This window comes from Megalops cyprinoides, chromosome 1, assembly GCF_013368585.1.
Source record: "Megalops cyprinoides isolate fMegCyp1 chromosome 1, fMegCyp1.pri, whole genome shotgun sequence".
NCBI lineage: Eukaryota > Metazoa > Chordata > Actinopteri > Elopiformes > Megalopidae > Megalops > Megalops cyprinoides.
In genome coordinates, this window is record NC_050583.1 from 5292625 (window position 1) to 5305044 (window position 12420).

At 49.3% G+C, this 12420-nt stretch overlaps 1 protein-coding gene across 1 annotated transcript in view; it reads left to right on the top strand.

Annotated features, from left to right (window-relative positions):
- LOC118780877 (procollagen galactosyltransferase 1-like) overlaps window positions 1-12420 on the top strand; it is a 23602-nt gene continuing 11182 nt past the window's right edge. Inside the window, exon 1 of the mRNA XM_036533628.1 lies at window positions 1-323. Coding sequence (XP_036389521.1) covers window positions 106-323 — 218 coding nt within the window. The 5' untranslated portion in view covers window positions 1-105. The remainder of the gene's footprint in view (window positions 324-12420) is intronic.

Consider the following 12420-nt stretch of genomic DNA (forward strand, 5'->3'; position numbering starts at 1 on the left):
TGTCGGCGGTCAGTAAGTTGAGTGGTTCCTTTCCTTCCTCTGTGAGTGTGTTGCGCTTCCATCCCGGGCATTCAAGCTTCTTTCCTCCCAGGGTCTTCATCTGCAATGCTCCGTCTCACTTTACTTGGCTGTACCTTGCTGTCGCTTCTCCTTCACCGGCCAGCGTATGGATACTTCTCCGAGGAGCGCTGGAGCCCGGAGTCCCCGCTGCTCGCTCCCCGGGTGCTGATCGCTCTGATATGCCGCAACTCGGAGCACTCCTTGCCGCATTTCCTCGGTACCATCGAACGCCTCAACTATCCAAAGGACCGTATTGCCCTGTGGTAAGACTATATTGCGTGTAGCTTGCTAGAGACGTGTTTTTTTTCTTTAGGAAAATCGCAAACATCGACTGTTGCTAGTCATAAATCCAGCTACTTGTGAACATGATTCTACAGCCTATGTTCTTGTTTACGTATGACTACACAGTCACACTGTAACGTTACGGCAGTTGTAGGCTACTCCCTGCTTAAATAAAACACTCATTTTTATTAAATATTAAGAGTTATATAGCTTACATTTTTTACATGTAGACTGTAAGAGGAATGTCATACCACATTTGCATAAGAGGAATCCTCGGAAACTGTACCGCTGGAATTTTAAAATATTAATTGTTTATATTAATATTTGTTTAGATTAAATGCGATCGTGTCGCTGACCAAATCGGAACAATGTCACATATACATCATTTCAGTACGACAATCTAGGAGGTTGGCTGGGTATTCATATCATCTCGTAGGGTACGGCCAGGGAAGACAGCGCGGCATTTGTGTTCCGTCCGGGGGGTGACGTGTGCCGCAACTTTACCGGCGCTAAATGTTCGCAGCACTGCGAAGCGAGATCAGCGAAGAACCCAGTGACTTTGCACTTTGTATAAATATACGCGTGTTTCAAAATGAATTATACTTCATCATACAATCATACAGTCATACTTGGTGCGCTGTGATTTGCGGCCGTCCCGTGGACTGGGGGGAGTGGATAACATCTTCCTCACGCCTCCTCTGTCGCTAATTTTAATGTGTAAAGACTAGCTGAGACGTGTCCGAACGCAACACAGTAGCGACTTTCATCAAACTCCTCTCTCCTCTCCTCTCCGTCCAGCGTGTCTGTCGTCGCGCATACCTGTTCGGACATAACTTCCTTTTCTCCCGAATGACCTGAAAACTGAGAGGGATCTGTTTTAAATAACTCAGAGTTTACACAGAGCACTGGACGTGCATACCTTAAAAAATGAACAACTGGGGCAGTCATGAATGCCGGCAAAAAGCCTTAAGGCCAAGCTTTAAGGCTTGGTTACCCACCAGCCGTAAATCGAGAATACTGAGAAACAGTTACTGGTTGGATTCATGCCAGGCTCAGAGTTTTATTCCAGAGCCGTCCTGAACGAGATTAATGTTTCAAGGTCAAAAAAGGCCTCTCAATCAAAACAATGCTCTCTGTATATTAAGTTTATGTATTTTTGAAAACGTTTAGAACCAGACATCAAGTGCCGAAGTACAATTATTCGTGTTCATGTGCCAGCGAGGATGACTGTACTTTAGTTAATAAAATCTATTTACGTGGGGACATATTTACAAATGTCCATATTTACAACTACTTTCTTTAAAAGTAGTTGTAAATATGGTGTGTTTTTGCCTCAGAGAAAGACGCTCCATGATGTCTGACCGGTGTGTCAGATCCGAGTCCGTGGGCTTTGCAGAAATTGCATCATCCTGTTCTGCTTTTTACGACCCCTTTCCCCCGAAATTCACCAGAACTATTCACGCAACGCGACAAACAGAACAGTGATCTCAACGGTTTTTCCATGAGTGTTTTTTTCTTTCTTTCTTTAAAAATCGTTTTTCCTTGCGTTTTTGGTCATTCATGGCATCAGCACCGAATGACAAGACTTCCTGTTGGAATGTGCTACTGCTAGCGTTAAGCGTTGTAGTTCGCCGCGGCCGGCTTGTTAAATCAGTTTCTAGAGGAGACGGCGCACTAAACGGTAAAGCGCTGCCACGCACGGAGCGCCGTCGCCGAGGAGAAATCGGCTCCGCTTCATACAAAGAGCGGCGAACTGCAGGAGAGAGAGAGGGAAACAGTGGGGCGTCTCTTAATTAGCTGGCATCTGTGTTAGAATGCGGCGCTGATTAGCGAGGAACTTTCCGCATCGCCGAAGCCCCGGCCACTCAGCTCCCGCAGTCCCCGGTGTGTCAGAGCCACCGGTGTCTGGAAAGTCGTGAGTTTGCTTCCCACGTGTGCCACTGACGCTTTTTAGGGAGCCATTGAGCAAGGTCCTTAACCCAGGTTCAGGCCAGTTAGCATCCATGCGCAGTCCTGCATACTATGTGAAATGCAAGCTCTAGAAGTTAACCTGCAGAGATACCTCTGCTAAGCCAATTGTGAGGAATAGTGTAATATCAGAGCAGTCAATTATAGTGACCCTGTGTGTACACTCTGCTCATCTGATATGTGCATTGCATGTATGTGTAAAAATTTCCTTCTTTCTGACTTAAGCAGCCTTTTTTGGGGGAGTTATTTGTTTGACTGGGTAAATATTTGTTGTATGGAGTTACATTTACTTGTGACCTTTCTTCCCCCCTGCCTTTTCTATTGCAGTTTATTTTGTGTGTGTGTGTGTGTGTGAGCATATGTGTGTGCATATGTGCCTGCATGTTTGTGTGTGCGGTGGTGTGTGTGTGTGTGTGTGTGTGTGTGTGCACACGCGTGCATACGTGTGTGTGTGTGTGTGTACGCGCATGCATACGCGTGTGTGTGTGTGTGTGTGTGTGTGTGTGTGTGTGTGTGTGTGTGCACGCGCGTGCGTACGTGTGTGTGTGTGTGTGTGTGTGAGCATATGTGCCTGCATGTTTGTGTGTGCAGTGGTGTGTGTGTGTGTGTGTGCACGTGTGCGTACGTGTGTGTGTGTGTTTGTGTGTGCACGCGCGTGCGTACGTGTGTGTGTGCGGTGGTGTGTGTGTGTGTGTGTGTGTGAGCATATGTGTGTGCATATGTGCCTGCATGTGTGTGTGTGCACGGAGGGCAGTCCCTCGGTGTTCTGTACAGACAGGACTAAACTGTGAGACTCCTCGGCAGGCGTCCATATGCAGTGTGGATCTTGCAGAGGAATCTGAGAAACTTTCCCTCCAGGGTTCAGTGCCGTGACAAAGAGAGTGATGTGTCTAAAACAGAACTCACAATGCAGAAAAAAGGCGCCTTTTTGCCAGCTAGCTGCTCCATCTGAGCCACCTTCCCCCTCAGCACAGGAGGCAACTGCCTGCAATGTAGCTAACACCCAGCCACCTTTTCAGAACCACCCCCCTTACCACCTCTCACAAGGGTTATAGCCACCTCTGGGCTGGTATGTGGTTAAATGCAGCCCCTAGCAATCCCAGCACAGATACTCCCTTCAGCCGCTGTTTACCAGCATCTGATCACAGCCTCCATACGGCCTCCAATTCCCCTGCAACCATGTCACAAGCAATCTCAATTTCTCGCGCTTGTAATAATAACTCCTGCTATTGCAGCTAGCTAAATAACAACATATCGTATCCAAGCTGTCATATCAGGTTGGCACCTGGTGGTTAAAATGAAAGTGGTTACATTATATTATGAACATTTTGCAGACGTTCTTATTCAGAGCGACATACATAAGTTGAAATTTTATCCATTTATACAGCTGGATATTTACTGAGGCAGTTGTAGGGTAAGTACCTTGCCCAAGGGTGCAACAGCAGTTACCCCAGCAGGGAATCGAACCAGCAACCTTTCGGTTACAAGCCCTCCCCCTTACCACTATGCCACACTGCTGCCCTGATTGTGGATGAAATTAATGTGGCTGTTATACTCCATCATATCTCGCTTATCATGTTTTTGAGAATTAGTTTCTGGAGAAGTACTCTACAGGAAAAAGCACATGTTAGCGTGGTACAGTATCTTTCAGGTATAACTGACTGGAGCAAACTTACCAGATAGGTTCACAAAGGAAAAGCAACAGCACGGTCAAAAGAAAGTGATAGTAAGGGGAAAAATATGAATCAAAGTTTTAAGGTCTTGAAAATGAGGTTGTGTTAGTCAAACACAAATGTGCATACCGTACAAGAGAGAATAAAATTGAAACGCAGCCATGTCTGGAGGACTGTGAATGGCACTACACAGGCTATATTGCTTGTCCCTGCTGTGAAAGGTGACTCGAGGTTAAAATCAGCATTTTAAACCGTGTTTTGTGTTGTTTGATCTGAAAGCCGCTAAAGGTAGCCTTAAGTCCACACCTCTATGGGTTCAGCAATTACTGCAGGCCCTGCTGATCTGAGATCAGAGAGATAAGACCAACCACTGTGGAATCCTGCCTGTGGCTTGGCCAATCAGTAGCCAGGTGACATCTCAACAAACCACACCCTGGGGGTCTGACCTCATTTCCTGTGGGCGGGCACTGCAGTGTGGCCTTGGGTCTGCTACTGTAATCAGTTTAATTATCTCCTATATTTGACATCCCTAACTGCATGTTGTCAAGATGTTGCGCAGTTTAATGACTGGAGATACACCCTTCAGTCATTGTACCTATTTTTGGGGTCAGGGGTTACATGCCTCCCTTCTTTCACTCCCTGCTGCTCTTGAGCGCTCCTGATCTGCACTTTCCCGCCAACACCCGATGATCCCAGGTCAGCGCTTAGTGCCATTGAAGTCGAAGCAGGAGCGAGGCCGCAGCTCAGAGCACAGCCTGGATGTTTCTGCCCCGTGCTGTGAGTCCTGTTTAATAAGCAGGTCAGTGCAGAGAGCCACAGAACTCTTTCTGTTCAGCGGCTCGCCCCTTCACAGTTCTCCGAGGCGTGCTGTGGTGGAGTCGGAAGCCGCTTCCAGGAATGTTTCAGGAAGTCCCAGAGACAAGGACGCACTCAGCCAGTGCCAGTCACTGCAAACGCTATACACGTCTAGGCAGCAAGATATTTCTGGGGTTGAAAAAAAAAAAAAAAAAATTATGCCGGGTTATATTATTTAACCCTGCGCTAGATTTCCTGTCAATAAATAGTGTGTGTGGCTCTGTTTAGCCGTGTTTTTTAATGCGCTCGTTGGACGTTTGTGAGCGACTCGCCGGGTGTTAAAGTCTGAAACCTAATTCACTCACTTGTAGAAATATGCAATTAGCAGAAGCGGTAGTGGCCAGTGTTTTCTGTGAAGTGGCTCAGGCTTAAGCAAAATGCGGATGAATGAATTGTTTTGCTCCTGATTGGCTCAGACATTAAACATGCTGGTTCCAAGCACAGACGGAGCCCTGCGGCCCAGGCTTGAAGGCGGCCATCTGCAGGCAATAACCGGGATTCTGCAGGAGAGGAACAAACGGGTTTGGTTTTGCCGGGGCGTAGGGATGGGTAGGTCTGCCCAGGGTCCCCGCGTCACGCCTGTCTCGGCACTGTTTTCTCGGTGTGGAAAAACTGGGTGGATGTGTGTTTGCATCGTGCTGAGCTTGTCACGGTGAGATGGTGCAATGGGGGGGGCTGCAGAGGAACTGAAACGGTGGAGTTCCATTATGAAGCAGAATCTGTGTCTCAGCCTCTGTCCTTACCAGCGTCCTTGCGAGACTGCGAGGGCGAGCGTTCGTGATTCCTGCAACGGGTAAAGCTACCTCACTCTGCCAGTCGCCAGCTCGTATGATCCAGTATAAAGGTTTTCGCTTTCCACAGCAAAACGATATGGTGCAGTCAAATTAGTCAGTGTCTATCAACACATATTGGGAGTTTGTGAAGTTCCCCCATCTGTGTTCCTTGCTGCATGTGACCAGTGTGGGGGACAGTCTCTGAGATGGTCACAGAGCTGTGGGGGACAGTCTCTGAGATGGTCACAGAGCTGTGGGGGACAGTGTCTGGTGATGATTACGTTGCTGTGGAGATGGTCTCTGAGGTGATGATTACGTTGCTGTGGAGATGGTCTCTGGGGTGATTATCACATCCTTGGGAAGATGGTCTCTGGCATGAGAATCACATTGCTCTGGAGGTGGTCTCTGAGGTGATGATTACGTTGCTGTGGAGATGGTCTCTGGGGTGATTATCACATCCTTGGGAAGATGGTCTCTGGCATGAGAATCACATTGCTCTGGAGGTGGTCTCTGAGGTGATGATTACGTTGCTGTGGAGATGGTCTCTGGGGTGATTATCACATCCTTGGGAAGATGGTCTCTGGCATGATAATCACATTGCTCTGGAGGTGGTCTCTGAGGTGATGATTACGTTGCTGTGGAGATGGTCTCTGGGGTGATTATCACATCCTTGGGAAGATGGTCTCTGGCATGATAATCACATTGCTCTGGAGGTGGTCTCTGAGGTGATGATTACGTTGCTGTGGAGATGGTCTCTGGGGATGATCATGCTGATGTCCTTCCACCTGTAGGTTGGGCCTTCCCCCAGTCTCTTGCTAATGCTCTTGTTTGGAGATGGTCTCTTTCTCCACGGTGGGGAAAGTCTCTCAGGAGGGGGAGGGGAGGTGATCATGTTGTGGAAAAAGTTTCTCTCTTGGGGTGGGGTGATCACATTATCAGGAGGACAGTCCCCCTGCCCCTCCCGGGCCCGGGACGAGGCCTCCCTTATTTTGTCTGCTCTCCCCTTATCTTTTGTGTTTGGGAACATTCCTGCCGCATGCAGGGGCGGGCCCTCACGAGGCTGAGAGGGAAGGGGGAGCTGCATGTGGGGCGCATACCGACTTCAGTAAAGGTTGGAGGCCGGCCAGGTGGTCACCAGCTGGACCTAACGCCCGTCCCACCCGGACGACGGAGCTGAGCAAGAGCTGGAGTGACGGGACAGGGTCAGGATTCGGGGGGCGGAACAGTGGGGGGGGGAGGGGGGGTAACGGAGTCGGGTTCCAGGCATGTCTGGGACAGCAGTGTGGTACAGTGGTAAGGAGCAGCACTCGTAACCGAAAGGTTGCTGGTTCCACCCCCCCACTGGGACATTGCTGTTGTGCCCCTGGGTAAGGTACTTAACCCAGAAATGCCTCAGTAAGTAGATGGATAATGGGTAAAAACTGGAAGTCGCTCTGGATAAGAGCATCTGCTAAGTGACAAAAATGCAAATGTGATATCTGGACCGCTGTTCTGGGTTTGGCTTGGGCAACCAAGTGTCCGTTGGTGTGGGAAACGGGAGTGGTCATCAGGTTGAAATTGCTAGGTATCCAGGGTTTAGCTAAACCACTAAACTCTTTATCTACCAAATGAGAGATAGTTGTCTGTGTTTGTGCATATGTCTCTTTGCATGCATGTGCGTACTTGTATAAGCATTTAAAACCTCTGATACTGAAATATTCCACAGCTCCCAAGAGATAATTTTCAGCAATATTAACACTGCTTTACTGCCCCAAGCACCTTATAAAACTCCATTGCTCTCTGTCCAAAAATGACTAACTGCAAAGAGATCAGCTTTGAGATCAGCATTCAGGTGTCAAATTTAATATCAAGGGGTTGTGTTATTTTATAGCATTCAAGCATCTCAGATACCATAATAATTTCCGTCGCTTGTGTGTGTGTGTGTGTGTGTGTGTGTGTGTGAGAGAGAGAGAGAGAGCGAGAGAGAACTGGTGTGCATTAGTGGATGTGTCTGCACGGTTGTGTATGGACGGCCGCACGTGCTTGTGCATGAACAAGTGAGCGGTATACATTACATCACATCACGTTATTGGCATATAGCAGACACTCTTATCCCGAGCAGCGTACTTACACAGGCTATAGTTTTTACACGTTATCCATTTATACGGCTATATTTACTGGGGCAATTCTGGGTTAAGCACTTTGCCCGAGGGCGTTCCAGTGCCCCAGCTGGGACTGGAACCAGCGACCTCTCAGCACACGTCAGCCGTGGACCCTGCGGTCCGGGCAGCCGCGACAGAGTGCTGTTCAGGGACGAAACGGCAGATCAGAACCAGCCTGTTATCACAGCAGCAGCGAGACAGAGGGCTCGGGCCAGTTTTGATAGACCAGCAGGGTCTGAATAAACCACGGCGCGCACACACACACACTACGCGTCTGAGAATCCCGCCTCTGTCGCTGGTGAGGCGGATCCCCCTCCCCCAGATTCTGCTCTCACAAAAAAAGAAAAAAAACAGCTAAAGCTTCTGATGGCTTTGGAGAAGGGGTGGGGGTGGGGGGGGGGGGCACACAGACAGGGAGGAATAATGGATTTTCCACATAACCTGAGAACCTGTCACTCTCTCTTTCTCCTTCTCTGTCAGTGGCTTTTCTGTGTTTTTTGTGTAAAGAGGGACCAGTCGCTCTCTTTCGGTCAATGCTCTTGTCTCTCTGTGTTCAGAGAAGTAGTGGCCCATCTCTCTCTCTCTCTCTCTCTCTCTCTCTCTCTCTCTCTCTCTCTGTCTGATTTTCCATGTAACCTGAGAACCACCAGCCGTGAGCTATCAACCAACAGCAGGCCCTGCTCTCATTCCAACAGCAGTCTGTGTGTGTGTATGTGTGTGTGTGTGTGTGTGTGTGCGCGCGGGGGGGGGGGGGGGGGGGCAGAGGTGTGATTGAATTACAAGCGCTGTATTGTAGAGGCAGTAGTATAGCATGCTATTGGTTATTTTGGGATAGATCCTATAATAGCAGGGTCTGGGTTAAGCACTGGGAAGGTGTTTGGTATCGCGGTGTGTGTGGGGTATGTTGTGACAGTGTGGAATATAGCACTCTGTGCCTTTTTTGAACAGTGTATTGGGAGTATTATGGGATATTGTTGGGTACAGCAGTGTGTGGTGTGTATTGTGATAACATGGGGTATATTGGTACAGTATGGAGTATAGTGAGGTGTTGGGTATAGTAGTGTGAGAGGGTATATTGGAACATTGTGAGGTATACCGTGTGGGGTATATTGAGACAGTGTAGGGTATGGTGTAGTATTAGGTATAGTACCCTGAGGGGTATATTAAGACAGTGTAGTGTATACAATGCAGGAGAGAGTGTAGGATACAGTGTGGTGTTGGGTGTGGTAGTGTGAGGGGTGTATTGAGGCAGTATACCGTAGGGTATGTCATAGTTGGGTGTTGCAGTGCGTGGGGTATATTAAGGTTATAGAAGCAGGCAGCAGCTTTTGCTTGTGTGATTGACAAGCTCGCATTTTGACCTTTTCCACACTTCCTGCACAGACCCTGAGCCTGCATTGGCAGCGGCCTTGTTTGGACGCCTTTATAAACACCGTTGGCTGCGCCTGAGCTGTTTGTCATGGAGCAAGTGTAATAGGCCGTGGTCTGCCCACAGATAAGAGCTGGCGCTGGCTTTGTGCGGCTGGCTGTGAGCTTCTGTATCGCTGCTCTCAGGGGAGTTAATATTGACAGAGGAGCTGTTAGCGGGGAAATCTGTCCTCTGTCAGATGCTCCTGAGAACAAATAGTAGTGGCAAGCCTTCAGCAGCTTCAGATTTATTTCGTATGTAGTTACCAACATCTGCATAAATGAGCTGTTTCCCTCGGTCTACCTTTACAAAAAAATAGTGTGGGGTGTGTGGATGTGCTTATGCAGTGTGTGTGTGTGGATGTGCTTATGCAGTGTGTGTGTGTGTGTGTGTGTGTGGATGTGCTTATGCAGTGTGTGTGTGGATGTGCTTATGCAGTGTGTGTGTGTGTGTGTGGATGTGCTTATGCAGTGTGTGTGTGTGTGTGTGTGTTTATAGAAGGGGACATGCAGCGTGTGTGAGTGTGTGTTTAGCATGGAACTGCTGTGGTTTCACACACAGGTGTGAGTTCAACACACACGCACACACACTCTCCAGCCCCAGATTGCACCGCTGCCAAACCGCAGAGCTGGGTTTCCTGGCTCGCGATTGGATGTCCTTCCACAACAAACAGCGCTTTATACTAAAACCAGCCAATCAGAGGGTTAACTCTTGCATGAAGGGTTGTGGGTATTAGTACTGTTTTCAGGGTGTGCTAAAACTAGTTTTCTCTCTTAGTTTTCCTTCAGCAACCTCGTCCTGGAGGACTGAGTTTTGTACAGGTTTCTGTACCATGCCAGGTATCCACCAGCCCTGTTCAACATATCGTTATGCAGATAGCAGCAGCATTGCATCTCTTCCAGTACTGAGAGCTGGTGGTTTAAGGAGAGCTTAGCCACTGGTTCAGCTGCATTTGCAGATGGCATGAGTGCGGCATCTCTCCCAGTACCCAGGGAACCTGTGGCTTACTGTTGCGGCTGCAAGCACTCACCTGTGCTGCTGTGTAATGATTGACATTATCGTGCGCGGTTCAAACAGAGGCTACATCCATGTCTCGGTTCTCTGCGGCTGTGACAGTCAGACACACACACTCACACAGTGCACGTGTACATGCACACAAGCGCACGCGCACGCTCCACGTAAAAGATGCTTACACAGTCTGTTTCTCTTCCTTATGTAGAGCATCCTCTTCTTCACCTCTTTCCGGTGTGTTGTAAGTTTCCAGTGTCTCTCTCTCTCTCTGTCAGCATTTTGCAGCGGTGTTCAGGGTATCAGCGGTCAGTCTCAGTGCTTTGTCTCTGTGTTTTGTCATGGTAATGGTGACTATCCTCTGTCTCTCTGTGTTCAGGGCAGTAGTGGCCTGTCTCTCTATGTCTTAGTGCTTTTTCTCTGTGTTCAGCATTGGCTGATCTCTCTCTCACTCTGTCTGTCTCTGTCAGTGGAGTCAGAAGCATGGCTTCCCCTCTCTCCCCCTGTTGCTCTTAGTCCTGAAAGGAAGGGCCCCTACCAGCTCAGGTGTTAATCAGACTTCAGCCCTACCTTTATCCCTTATCAGGTATGGTTCCCTGACAGTAAACATTGGGGTAGATATTTCAAGACCAGCCAACAAAATACTGGGAAACCGCATTGCTTTCAAATCGTGTTGTGTGTATGGGTTTGTGTTATCGTGGGCTAGTTCTGGCATAGTCCGGTGTCAGCACAGTCTGGTGTTAGCAGGGCCTGGTGTTAGCACGGCCTGGTGTTAGCACGGCCTGGTGTTAGCACGGCCTGGTGTTAGCACGGCCTGGTGTTAGCGTGGTCTGGTGTTAGCGTGGTCAGCATTTTAGCAGAGTCTGGTCTTGTAGGGTGGTATTGGCATGGTTTATTGTAACATGGTATAATAATGTGGTCTGGCCTCAGTGTGGTCTGGGACTGGCTGTACAGTGAAAAGGAACAGGACATGCCTACAGTGGCATTAGCTTGCCGCTCACTGGTCAGGGGCTTTGTTTTATGTGTAGCAGTCAAGAGTTTGAAACCAGTCCAACATAACAGCGTTCATTAAATGGCACAGATGTTGCCAAAAGCTGGCACAAACAGCTTTCCAGTTGAGGTAACTTCAGACAGGTTTCAGACTTTTGTGGAATGTAGTGTCAGTTGGCCTGTGATGGCTCACCGCTTGCTTTTCTGCCATCCCTTAAGTTGCCATCGCTTTTAATCCCTAACAGATCCTTTAGCTGTGTGTCCTGTAGCTCTCTCCCTGTAGAATTAAACATAAGGAGGGCATAAGAACTCTACAGGAGAGAGCTGTAGAACCGTATGGTAGAACACCACTCGCGGTCTAGTAGGCCCTGCTTCTGGGGGCCAGTAGAACCCTAAACTCAGCCACTAGAACCCTTGGGGCCAGTGAAGGTTTACCAGTGGGGTGGGTGCAGGGCGGGGGTGGGTGCAGGGCGGGGGTGGGGGGGCACCCCGTGGTGCCTCTGTGGCGGGATAGTTTGGCAGACGCAGGACAGAGCTGTTGCCAGGTCCACTGCTTCCTGTGTAGCTGCTGCCGCTTATAGAGAGGGCTGGCCCACACCACGCCGTGCAGCGCTCTCTGTGTCTGTGGCTTTTGTCTCTTCTCTAATTTTCGCTGTGCTTTCTGTGAGCTTTCTCCGAGCGGGTTTGGACGGAGCACGGTGGCTCCACGTCGGCCTCTTTGGGGCTCCTCGTTTCGGGGTCCCGGCCCTCCTCCCTCCCTGCGAGTGCCGTTTAGAGACACTGCGCTCAAACGGGGAAGTGGGGGGAGTCGGGAGCCCCACCCATTACTGATAATGTGGTGCGGTGATGAGGCCAGACAATGACAGTGTAGTCCACTGTGTCTGTAGTGTGGTGGCTTTAGCAGGGTGTCTGTAGTGGGGGTGTCTGTAACACTGTGTCTGTAGGCCAGCGTCTGCAGTATGATGTCCGTAGCACGGTGTTAGTAATGTGGTGTCAGTAGGCCGGTGTCAGGAGCATGGTGTCTTTTGCACGGTGTCTGTAGGGTGATGTCCGTAGCATGGAGTCTGTAGTGGGGGTGTGTCTGTAGCGTGCTGTCCATGGCATGGTGTCTGTAGGGTGATGTCTGTAGTGTGGTCTCTGTAGTTGGTGTATGTAATGTTGTGTATGTAATGCTGTGTCTGTAGTGGATGTCTGTAGCACAGTGTCAGTAGCATAGTGTCTGTAGGGTGATGTCTGTAGTGTGGTCTCTGTAGTAGGTGTCT